At 50.6% G+C, this 12672-nt stretch overlaps 1 protein-coding gene across 4 annotated transcripts in view; it reads left to right on the forward strand.

Annotated features, from left to right (window-relative positions):
- CASKIN1 (CASK interacting protein 1) overlaps positions 1–12672 on the forward strand; it is a 117527-nt gene that overhangs the window by 93971 nt on the left and 10884 nt on the right. For 2 of the 4 annotated variants that reach the window (XM_053365446.1, XM_053365449.1), the window contains 8 exons: positions 14–256; positions 4211–4318; positions 5057–5178; positions 6274–6361; positions 8716–8810; positions 9479–9589; positions 10406–10507; positions 11832–11970. In XM_053365446.1, the coding sequence (XP_053221421.1) occupies positions 14–256; positions 4211–4318; positions 5057–5178; positions 6274–6361; positions 8716–8810; positions 9479–9589; positions 10406–10507; positions 11832–11970 (1008 nt within the window). The remainder of the gene's footprint in view (positions 1–13; positions 257–4210; positions 4319–5056; positions 5179–6273; positions 6362–8715; positions 8811–9478; positions 9590–10405; positions 10508–11831; positions 11971–12672) is intronic. The other 2 variants (XM_053365447.1, XM_053365448.1) reach the window with 2 other exon arrangements.

Below are 12672 nucleotides of genomic sequence, written 5' to 3' on the forward strand. Positions count from 1 at the left end.
TTTCTATTGCCAGGTCCGTGGGACGCTGGGCCTTACCTGGGGCAGTTTCAAGCCATCTCCCTCCCGGCTGGAGGGGCCTCGGTGCCTAATGGCCATTCCTGCTTCTCCTCCTCCTCCTCCTCCATCACCTCCTCCTCCCATCATCAGGTCCATTTCCTGCCTCCACCTCCACCAAACCCCCACCAGCCTCTTTTCAGTTCCTTTGGCTACCGCCGGCTCCCCCACGGCGCTGTGGAAGGGCCTGGCACCGTCCCAGGTAGTCTGTCCTGCATCGCTTCATTTGCTTCTGATTTATGCTTTTGTCATGTTTTTGCGTTGCTCCCAGGGGGGTTCCTGCATTCCTCTCATCCCCCCATCCTCATCCAGGTTCTGCTCTCTGTGTGTGCATGCGTCCAAGGATGTGGGTCAGGCATCGAAAGAAACTAGTGCGGCTGCATAAGGAGCTTACTGAGGAGCCGAGGTTTGAAAGGGGCACATATATAAACAAATTACGCTAGTAGGACTACAAGAAGTTTTGTAAGGAGAAATATATGAAATGTTGCAAAGAAGAGAGACATTAGTTATGATATTTAAATGTAATAGTGGAAGTAGGAAATGTAAATTAAGTGGGAAAGATTGGAAAATTTTCAGATGTGATTGGCAGAAGTAAAAAAATTGTATAAGATACAAAATTATGTTTTATAATTATTGAAAATGATATGTAGGAAGAACTTTCTGAGAGTAGGAGCTGCTTGGCATGGAATGGACTCTCTCTGAAGGTGGTGGAGACTCCTTCATCAGAGGTTTCTAAGCAGAGGTGGACCATCTGTCAGGGATTCTCAATATTTGGTTCATTGCAGGGGTTTGGATTAGATGATTCTTGGGATAGCTTCCAACTTTACGGTTCTGATTATATGATCTCCCTATAAATTTATGCAACGCCTGGTAATATCACGGTGCAAAGACGGGCTTGCCAAGCAAAGTAAATGAAAAAGAGAGGTCTCTGCCCCAAGCAACTTACAGTCAATTTTTGGCCAAGCTGAAAGCTCTCCAAAGAGAATTCTTGGCTTGAAATTTTGGGTGGTTTGGGGGATATGAAACCCTCACACACCCCCCCACACAACCAGATCCCTGGCCTATCATCATCATTGCAGTGTTTTTCTCGGGGGGGGGGGGTCTGGAAGAGGAGAGCTGGCAGCCGGTAGCTACCCAGAGGAGCAATGATGATGATGAATGCCCTCATTGCCCCCGATTCCTATAAATAATCAATATTACACACACACTCTCTCTCTCTTCTGCAAATTAGATTGTGCAATTTTGGGGGCGGGGGCAGTATTTTGTGAATGATGAAAGCCGAGGACAAGACGAAGGAATGAAAAGCTGGCACTCCTGAATGTATTTTGGAAAAAAATGTTCCTTTTCCAAAGGAGGCTTCTTTATTATACTCCTTGGCAAAATCTGCCTGCAAGAAGCTTCCCTTGTTCATAGAATCATAGAACTGGAGAGCTGGAAGGGACCCAAAACTCACCTATCTAGTCCCAACACCCTGATATGTTGCCACTTATGAAAGCAGATGGAAGTCCAAGGTGGTGTGTGTGTGTGTGTGTGTGTGTGTGTGTGTGAGAGAGAGAGAGAGAGAGAGAGAGAGAGAGAGTGAGAGTGTGAGTGAGTGAGTTTCAGGTCTAAGGTGCAGAAGGAGGGAAGTCGTTTCAGAGGAGAGTAAGAACGGCAAAAGCAGAACGGCTGGAGCAGCTTTTGGCAACTTGGGAGTCCTTCAGATGTTCTGGACCGCAACTCCCATCAGCTCCAGCATCCCAGGGCTATGATGGCTGGGACTGATGGGAGTTGTAGTTCAAATCAGCTTGAGAGCCCCAGGCTCGGGTAGAAACTGTAGGGTTGCCATCAAGGCCCATTATAATACAGGATTGCCCTGTAATTCAATGTCAAGTGCTAAGTCCTGTATTGATGCAGTTCTCTCCTGCATTTCAGGTCTTTCCTCTCTGACTTCCTCTCTGTGTGCCAAGTTAGGGATCCTCTACAAATGCTTGTGTTTGAATGGAAGTATGAAATGGCATGTGTTTAAGCTCTGGGTAGCCAAGCTCAGACAGATTTACAAATTCGTGTGTGTGTGTGTGTGTGTGTGAGAGAGAGAGAGAGAGAGAGAGAGACGAATTGCAGAAGGGCCATCCTGTTTGGCTGCAATAAATTGCAATGGATTGCTTTGAAGTCACTTTAGCACCAGATTAAAAAAAACAACCACACACAAATGTCCCCCAACTGCCCCACCCTGCCCTCTCCTGTATTTTGCAAGAACAAAGGTAGGAACCCTAGACTCAGAAAAGCAGGGTGCTTGGGGGTGCAATGAAGATCTGCAAAGGTGTGGCTTGTGTTACAGGCAGACATGGGTTGCAGTGTGAGGTGTAGCATGACTTGAGTGAGGTGTGAGCCCCAGAGTGCAAATGCTTCCCTTTCCCCTGTTGAGAACCATTTTAGTGATTGTTTTAGCAATGCTGCATCCCATCTCCTCCCTCCTCCTCTCCCCCTCCCATCAGCCCCCCTCCTCCCCAGCGTGTGGCTCTTTTTCACAAGGGGGACAAACATCCCTGTCCGATAAACGGGTGGACCAGAAAAGTTTTGTTCTTGATTGCTGAGCCAAGCTAGGGACTCTTCAGGGCAGCGGGGCTTTAGCACTTTCGAGCCCCATCTGTGTGGCCAGAGAACACAAATGGAGATGCACACAGGATTTGCCTGCATGGTGGTTTATTTGGGCCAGCAGAGGAGCCCTGCAGTGCTGGATCAGGCCAGTGGCCCATTCTAGCCCAGGCTCCTGTTTTCACAGCGGTCGGCCAGGTGACCCCAATGGAAGCCCACAAGCAGGACCCGAGAGCAGCAGGAACTCTCCCACCCCACTCTCATGCATTTCTGATTTTCAGCAATTGGTGTTTGGAAACAGTGCTGCCTCTGGCTGCGGTTTGTAAGCTGCTTTGGGAGATAGATAGATAGATGTAAAGGTAAAGGGACCCCTGACCATTAGGTCCAGTCATGACCGACTCTGGGGTTGCAGCGCTCATCTCGCTTTATTGGCCGAGGGAGCCGGTGTACAGCTTCCAGGTCATGTGGCCAGCATGATTAAGCCGCTTCTGGCGAACCAGAGCAGCGCACAGAAACGCCGTTTACCTTCCCGCCGGAGTGGTACCTATTTATCTACTTGCACTTTGACGTGCTTTTGAACTTCTAGGTGGGCAGGAGCAGGGACCGAGCAACAGGAGCTCACCCTGTCGCGAGGATTTGAACCACCGACCTTCTGATCGGCAAGTCCTAGGCTCTGTGGTTTAACCCACAGCGCCACCCGCATCCCAGATATATAGATAGATATCAATAAATCACTTTCCTTACCCCCTTGCCCCTACAATAGATCCCTGTATCTCTTCAGTATTGATTTTTGAATTTTATTGTTATTCATGTTTTTATACTGTATTTTATGCTGCTTTTATAATTAAGTGTTTAAATTTGTTCTTAACCGCCCTGAGCCCTGTTTTTGAACTGGGAAGGGCGGGGTATAAATAAAAATTTATTATTATTATTGAGTATGAGATGCTAAGGGCAAAATATAAGGGACAGGCACCACTGCCACCTCCATGCCCTTGAAGCTCACAAAGCAACTGTGGAACTCGCTCCCACTGGAGGCAGGCATGGCCCCCAACTCAGATGGCTTTAAAATTGGTTTGGACAAATTTGTGGAGGGGTAAGGCTGTTGAGGGCTGCTGGCCAGGATGGCTGTGCTCTGCCTTGACACTTGGGAGGCAGCAATGCTTCTGATTGCCAGTTGCTGGGAACCACAGGAAAGGAGAAGCCTCTGGCATTCGAATCCTGTTTCCCACGGTGACCTGATTGGCCACTGTGAGAACAGGATGCTGGGCTACATGGGCCGCTGACCTGATCCTGCAGGCTCTTCTTCTGGACCTTAGTCTGTGCTGGGGATGGGCAGGGTGGGAGGATTGCAATGGCTGAGAATAACTCTCTTGAGCGCTGGGCAATAATTGGTGCCCCCGCGGAGGGAGGGGCAGCCTCTGGCAGGCTGACCACCTCCCAAACCCTGGAGATATGGAGGTTGGTTGTGGGGGCAGCTGCCGCTGTTTGTGCCCCCTCCTCTCTGGCTCACACGCAACTTCATGGGATTCTGCTGACTTGCTTTATGTTCTCGCTCTCTTTCCTGTGGTCTTTGGCCCAGAAGGTTCCCGAGGGTCTGACGCCAGCCCGTCCCACTTGTCCCCATCGCCAGGCGCTGGCACACCAGCCCCACCAGAAGAGATCTGGGTGCTTCGCAAACCCTACGCAGGTAAGAGCATCAGAAAGGCGCTGGTGGATCAGGCCAGAAACCCATCTGGTCCAGCACTTTGGAGCTGGGGTTCAGTGGCAGGACACATGCATTGCAATGCAGAAGGTCCCAGGTTCGATCCCCAGCAAAATCCTGGCTGAAATCCTGGAGAGCTGCTGCCAGCCAGTGTAGACAATACTGAGCTAGATGACTCAGTGGTCATAATCATGAGGCAGCAGCTTTCTAAGCTCCCGGGAAGGCCTACAGCTCAGTGGAAGAGCTCCTGCTGTGCTTGCAGAAGGACCCCTGTTCAATTCCCAGAGACATCCCCAGGAAGGGCTGGGAATGTCCCCTGCCTGAAACCCCGGAGAGCTGCTGCCAGCCAGTGTGGACAGTATTGAACTAATGGGCCAACGGATTGACTTGGAGTGAAGCAGCTTCCTATGTTCCTGTGGGGGGAGAATGAGATTTCACTGGCAACAGCTGTGTCTGCCATGACTCCTGGTCCCTCCACCCCAAGTTTTATTTATTTCTTGCATCTATACCACACCTTTTTCTCCTCGAGGAGCCTGCTTGGCTTCTCTGCTTGGAGCTCCTTCCTCTAGCTGGCTCACAGTTCCCTTGCATGCGGTGGTCCCGGTGGTCACTCCTGGCTACCAGGCGAGTCCTTAACATGCTGCAGAGTCAAGTCAGGCTCAATATCTTTTTTCTCGCCGCCCCTCTGGGCCTTTAACCGCCTCTCCCCTCCCTGTTGGCTAGGTGGCGACCGCAGCAGTGTGGGCAGCACGGGAAGCGTGGCCAGTGGGCGGAGTTCGGGGAGTGGCCAAAGCACCGGCAGCGGAGGCCACGCCCCCCTCCACCCGGGCTCGGAAGGTGTCAAGGTGAGCTCGCCTACGTTGTCTCTGCATTGCAGGGGGTTGGGCTAGATGACCTGCAGGGTCCCTTCCAGCTCTTTTGATTCCACGATTCTCTAAAAGGCTCATGTTCCTCGAAGCATGTTCGGAGTGATGTTATCTTCATCAAGAGAGTCTGAGATACAAGGATTATCTCCCCTCCCCAAAACAAAAACCCCCCACATCCTGGCTTCTTTGAATCCCAGCACTTAAAATTATTATTATTATTCGCATTATTATTATTCGCATTTATTTATATTTAATTTTTTTTCTCCAAGAAGTTCAAGAGGTTCTCCCCCTCCTCATTTAATCCTCACAGCAACCCTGTGGTGTAGGGTAGGCTGAAGGACAGTGACTGGTCCAAGGTCACATGCAGTGAGCTTCACGGCTCAGCTGGGATTCGAACCCAGGTCTCCCAGGTCTTAGTCCTTCACTCTGAACCACTACACCACCCTGGCTTCCAAAAGCAAGCTCAGCTGCGTCCTAAGAAAGCTTTTGCCCTTGCAAGTTGAATTGGGCACCCTTCCAGAGGATTTGGACTACAGCCTTGCTGGCTGCGGTTGATGGGAGCTGTAGTTCAAAACATTTGGGGGGGGGGGGGGACACCAGGTTGTTGAAAATAGCTTTAGATGCCATTGGCAGTTGCACGTCCTCTGCTGCCCCCTGGTGCCCACAGCCCGCATTGGTGCACCTCTTCTGACTACTTGGCAAGCTGACCAGGGGCTCATTCCATTCCCTGGAAAAAGTGGGCCAGGAGGAGGAGGGAGAAAGAGAGAGAGAGAGAGAGAGAGAGAGAGTGTTCCTTGCACTGCCCCCCAAGCCGTTCCTTTTTCTAGATACCGGAAGCCTCTTTCAAAATTTGTGCTGCAAGGCACGCATGCCAAGCAGCCGTGCCATTGTGCCACCTGTTTTCCTTCTTGTACCCAAATGAGTAGCTTTGCCAACAGAGTCTTAGATCTTTTGGGTTGGGGGGTGAGGGGCTGCCAGTTCCCCCCTGCCTTCCAGGACTCTATTTGCAGTCTCTTTCTTTTTTAACAGAGTGTGTGTTTTTCTAACCCCCCCCCCCCACCTGCCATTTCTCAGCTTCTGGCAACCGTCCTTTCCCAGAAGGCGTCTGTGCAAGAATCCGGCGTGGGTGATGGGCCTGCCAAAGCACTGGAGACGCCTGCAGGTGCGTGGATGCTCACAGCTCATCCGCCGGAGCCTTTTTGGGTCCCCCCCCCCTTATTTCCTTGAAGAGCTGCAGGGGAACCTTCCGAGCTAAACATGACCCTTCCTCTCTGCTGCTGCCATGCCTTCGCTTGCTTTGGTTAGTAGGGGGAAATTGGGGTGGGGTGGGGTGCTGCTGCCAGGGTGAGGTTGGTTGGGGGGTTGGTGGTGCCTATGTCCCAGAAAGAGCCCCCCACCCCACAATCTGGCTTCCTGGCTGTCCTCCAACCTCCAGCGAAGGAGCAATCTGGTCCCCAATTGCTGTTTATCACTGGCTAGTCTGCCTTTCCCTGCACCCCCCTTCGAAAAAACCAACAACCCGTGTATCTGTATTCTATTTTGAGGGGGCTCTGAGCTCCAGACATCCCAACCTTTCTGAAAAACTGATGAGGACCCTGCTTCCTAGAGGTCTCTGCTAGGTCCCCCAGGCACAAGTCGCCAGGAGGTGGGTCTTGGCGGACCCCCACCCCACCCCTGAGAAAGATGGTTCCTGTTCCCTTGTTGGCACGGTGAATCCGGCTTGGTGGCAGTGCGCCTTCAGAAGTGTGACGATGTTCCCGGTCGGGGAACGCAGAGATGGCAGATGGCGGTTTCCCCCTCTTTTAGCTCTGCCTGCTTTTCAAGGGTGATGTTGCACATGTCCCTTTTCAGGCAGGACTCAGGTGGGAATGCCGAGACGGTTGCGTCCCGGGAGCGTGTGTGTCTGTGTGTGTCGCATTTTCAGGTTGATTTTTCCAAAGTGGAATAAGTTTCTCCTCAGCCTCGCTCTACCACTCAAGCGTGGAGATTCAGCAGTCCGCAGAGCTCAAGGTGTGGCTCCAGGGAGGTTCTGCAGCATGAGAAAAGGTTGCTTATTATCGGCCAGGAGTTTATGTGGACTCTGAAAGGGAAGATGCAGCTTCTGGAGTAGAGCCTGTCTTTTTATTTTTGGGATGGGGGTTGTCAGGGCTAGCAGCCACCAAGAAACCCAGGCCCCCTACCCGTCTAGCCAAAGATCTCTCTTGGAGGCTTGGGGTGCCTTTCGCCCCCTGGATCCAGATGGATGGGCTGCATGCCTGCTGGCTGAGAGAGAGAGCACCGATTCCTCGCTGGGGAGCTTCAAGGTCACCTTGGCTGCCATCTTGGACTGGTTCCACCCCTGCCCCGCTGTGGGGACGCAGGTGCCAGGCCTCTGCTTCTGGGATGGTCACTTAGCCTTTTGTTTCCAGCTCAGAATTTCTGGGGCACCCTCTTCTCTTTAGGTCAAAGGTGAGAAACCTCAATGCGCCCCCACTGCCCCCACCCCCTGGACTCCCTGCTTGGCCCTCTGAATTCTCCACAGGATCATCCCTGTCCTCACTCCCTAGGCCAAACCCTTCCCTCTCCCTGCTCCGTTTGCCTGGGTGGGACATGTCATAGGGTTGTAGGAAGCTGCCTCTATACAGTCAGACCTTTGGCCCATCTAGCTTAGTATTGCCTGCACTGACTGGCAGGGGTTCTCCAGCATTTCAGGCAGGGAGGCTTCCCCAGTCCTACCTGGAGAAGCTGGAGATTTAACCTGGGACCTTCTGCACTCAAAGCAGGCACTCTGGCACTGAGCTGTGGTCCTTTAAGGAATGCAGGAAGCAGTCTTTTACTGTCTCAGGCCATTCGTGCATCCAGCTCAGCGTTGGTGACACTGGCTGGCAGCAGCTCACTGTGCTTTAAGGCAGGGGATTTTCTATGTGCAAATCAGACTCCCTTCCGCTAAGCCATTTGTGCCATTATGCTTCCAGGTTTCCTACAGGTACCTGGTTGGCAAAGGTGAGAACAGCAATCTGGACCCCCATTGGCCTAATCCAACAGGCTCTTCTGATGTCATCCTTTCTGATAGGGAGGTGCCTGGGTTTGCGTAGATATAGATAGAAGCCTCTTGACTTTTGCATGGCAGGAATGCAGTCTACTGCACAAAATGAAAACACACATTTGTTGCTGCACCCACTTTTGCCTCTCCCACGGGGCCCTGAGGCTGAAAGATGCCCCCGTCCGTGATACTTGATGCATGGACAGCTGGACACCAACCTTGCCATTTGCTTTCATGGGAGCTCAAGGGCAATAAATGTTCTGTCTGGCATTCTTATGAGAGAGAGGGGGGGCAGGCAGCTGGGAGCCACTTTCAAATGTTGGTCAGAGGTTGACAAACCAGGGGCTCTTGATGAGGCCCACTGCTCTCCCAAGATCTGAAATGTGGTGGGCAACCTGGCATCCTTGAACTTTGCTTTTGGCCTTTGTGTGAAGGGTCCCAGTGGGCCTCTCCGTAATGCTAATGCACCGCATCCCTGCCTGCTTTTGTTCCAGGTTCTTCTCGGACGCATAGTTTGGGCACCTCATCATACCCAGGGCAGCCCTACAGTGAGCAGCCGAAGAAAGTGGAGCCCATGTCAGAAGGGAAGGCAAGTCTGAGAAACTCGCTGCTGGGGGCTGGAGTTGTGGTATTGATGGAATAGCACAGGCATGTGGGAAGGGACACTTCCTAGCAATAGTTTTTGGGGGAAAGAGCAGTCCAGGCTTTCTATGGACTCTTGTCCAGTAATTTGAATTCATTGGTTTGGGTTTTACCAGCACAAGGGCCCACAGCTCACAAACACACACAACTGTGCTTGTAAACTCTGAATCACAGAAATTGCAACGCACTACACGCAGGGAGCTGGTGGCGCGACTTCTTGTGTGATATAAAGAAAGAGAACGGCCCACTTTATTTCAGGGGTCGCCAGACTTTCTGGGCCAGTGGAATTTTGATAAAGAGCCGCAGGCACCAGTCACAAGATGGCTGCCACAGGGGCGGGACACGCCACAAAATGGCTGCTGTGGGGCTGCGCCAGCGCGAAACAGGAAGCAAGCAGGAAGAGCAAATATTCTTCTGTGTACTGCGGATTTTTGAGGGGAAATTTACTGAGACCTTTGCAAGCACCATTGGTTAATTGGTGGACACACCAGCACCCACCAGTGCTGCATTGGTTCATTTAAGCATCTAGCCCTCCCTTTTTCAAGGGTTCAGGGTAGGAAATTTGCAAGTGGATTAAAAATAGCTGTGAATAATTGCTCATCTCCCTGCTGCCAGAGCTCAGAGGCTGTCTACCAGTGGCTATACAAGTTCCAGCTGCAGCTTTATGCCTCCAACTTCATCAATGCTGGGTATGACATCCCTACCATCAGCCGGATGACGCCAGAGGTGAGGGCTGGCAAAGAGGGAGGTGGGAGGGAGCTGAGCTTGCCACACGGTGCAATGGCAGGCTCTCTTTCACACAAAGCTCTGGTGTTAGGAGCTGGCTAATTTTACAGGTGTGCAATGATCCCTGCCAAGTAATTTTGTCTCCTCTATGTTGCCTGGCAATGGATATTAAGCAACGTAACATATGCTGTGCATTCAATCAGCCTTCCCCCAACCTGGTGCCCTCCAGCTTTTTCTGCACAACAACAGCCCCAACTAGCATGCCCAAAACATCTGGAGCGCACCAGGTTGGGGGAAGGCTGGTTTAGATGATAATATATTTTAAAATATAAGAAGTATCATTTGCACGGTGAAACAATCTTGGATTTCTTCCCTGGTTGCTTGTTCTTGCAAATGTGCCTTACACAGCAGGCCTACAGAATCTCTTCTATCAAGTTTTAGTTCCTTTCCAGCAACACTCTCTCTTTTATGTTAAATGGAAAACTGGAGGGAGACTGTGGGTGGGGGCAGCCAAAATGAGCCTCCTGTTGGCTGGCACCCGGAACACTTGTCTTAGGAGGGAGGAGACGCTGCCACATTCTGTACGCAATTATGATGTTAACTTTGCTTTTGGTCTTTGCCTTCAGTCCACGAGCCACGTTTACCTAGCTGGGCGAGTGGACAACTTGGTCGGGTTCAAAGGAACCCTCGAGGCTTTGCCAGTGACCCTCCTGCCTTGACATGTGATTCTTCGCGGTTCCAACTGATCCCTCTTTGGGGGTTCTGCTTGCTGCTTTTGCGGCACCTAGTAAGAAGTGGCTCTTCTGTTTGTTGTAGGACCTGACTGCCATTGGGGTCACGAAACCAGGACATAGGAAGAAGATCGCTTCAGAGATCAACAGCCTAAATATCCCCGAGTGGCTTCCAGAGTACAAGCCAGTAAGTCTTTTCTTTCTTGCACACAGAGTGGTCACCATGTCAGGCTCATTACCCTGAGGTGGCAACTCCCAGCCTACACCAACCAAGAGAAATTCCAGGGTGTCTCCTGTCACTTTTGGGTCCCCATGTTTGCTTCTGCACTTGGCCTCTCTTAAGTGCTGCTAAGGCACTGCTTTTCTGCAATCAGCTGGAACCAAAATTAAAATTCTGGTTCCATAAGGTAAAGGGACCCCTGACCATTAGGTCCAGTCGCGGACGACTCTGGGGTTGCGGCGCTCATCTCGCTTTATTGGCCAAGGGAGCCGGCGTACAGCTTCTGGGTCATGTGGCCAGCATGACTAAGCCGCTTCTGGTGAACCAGAGCAGCGCACGGAAACACCGTTTACCTTCCCACCAGAGCGGTACCTATGTATCTACTTGCACTTTGACGTGCTTTTGAACTGCTAGGTTGGCAGAAGCAGGGACTGAGCAACGGGAGCTCACCCCGTTGTGGGGATTCGAACAGCCAACCTTCTGATCGGCAAGTCCTAGGCTCTGTGGTTTAACCCACAGCGCCACCCGCGTCCCCTCTGGTTCCATACATCACTTAATATAGCACTGTATTATTATCCAGCAGTTTCTTTCCTCATAGTTAGGCTCCAGCTACAATGTTGAATCAGAAATCAGGAAAGAACCTTGAAGCATTAATTAAAAGCTTCCTGTTTATAGTTTTTGCCTTTTTTTCCAGTTCAGTGTAATGCAATATTACTAATAAATTACCTTCTGGGTTACCCTGAATGTTATACATGTTCTTGTTCCCATGGTGAGGAAGCACTGGGGATAGAATCTTTAATCACAGCCGGAACTGGTCTGTGACCGTAATAATAAAATTCATTCATTCAATCTTTAATCACTGGAGGAAGCCACTACTAAAGCCTCCATTTGCAGAAATAGAAACTGACAATAAGGGGCAATTAATACAGCTATTTAAGAGGGACTTTATTGTGAATTATTAAACCTGCCGTCCTGTTCTTCAGAAAGCAATAAAAAGGGTGGAAGCTGCAATCAGAAAGTGTTTTAATTAAAGGTGCATAATCCTCAAAATGGCACAATAGAGCTTCAATAGACAGGCTGGCAATGATCTGGTAACAAGGTACCTTGGATACTCGATAAAACAGATTCCAAAGCATGGCAGCCCAAAGACCGAACTGTTACTGTGGAAACAACCCATGGATTCTGGGAGAAAACAAACTGCACCAAGGTTTGATTTCAGAGCTCTGGTGGTTTCAGTTACGATGTGATTCAGGGAGTGCTGTTTACATACTTTGTCCTCTGTCCCCCCCAGGCTAACTTGGCTCTCTGGCTCTCCATGATCGGGCTGGCACAGTATTACAAGGTCCTGGTGGAAAATGGTTATGAGAACATTGACTTCATCACTGACATCACTTGGGAGGACCTGCAGGAGATCGGCATCACAAAGCTGGGTGAGAAAAGGCAGATTCCCAACCTGGTTCTGCCATGTCTCTCTCTCTCTGGGCATTTGGGGAGTGAAGGCGCTGGGCAGGGGAGTGCAGCATGTCTTGTGATTTTGCATTTGTGCATCCTGGCCACCTACCTACATGCTTTGTTGGTGGGAAGGTGTGGGCTTGGCAGGGAGGGTGGCTCAGATTGCCTGGGACATTGCTTTTGCAAAGAGAATTTAGTCTGAGCATGGCAGGGATGTCCAGTTGAATGTGTGACATGCCAAATCTACAAACTCCCTACCTGCCCTTTAAAAGTCTTCTCTTTTGCCTTATTTAGATGATGCCATTAAAAAGGAGGACAAATGGAGAAAATGACACAATAAGGATGTTACAGTGGCTGCATTCACACATTATTCTAAGTCATGGTTTGTTTTAACCATGGTTTGTTCACAGATAAGCAAACCAGCTACCTGGCTTGTGCTATCTGGCTTGTTCTCCCCCCCCCCGCCCATGTATGGGGTTTTTTCCTCAGCTGGTCTTGCCTCTGCAGCTTGGTGAACATTTGGGGTGGGATGACCAAACAACAGTTAAGCAACACTACTGGATTTATATGTGACACCAAACCATTGTTCAAGCAAGCCCTGCAGTTCACAAGCCCAACTACAAAGCATGCCTTCATATTGTGGCTTTGTTGCCAGAAAGAAAACCATGCTTAAGCCTGCT

The sequence above is a fragment of the Podarcis raffonei genome, chromosome 14, assembly GCF_027172205.1.
Source record: "Podarcis raffonei isolate rPodRaf1 chromosome 14, rPodRaf1.pri, whole genome shotgun sequence".
In the NCBI taxonomy this organism is placed as follows: Eukaryota; Metazoa; Chordata; class Lepidosauria; order Squamata; family Lacertidae; genus Podarcis; species Podarcis raffonei.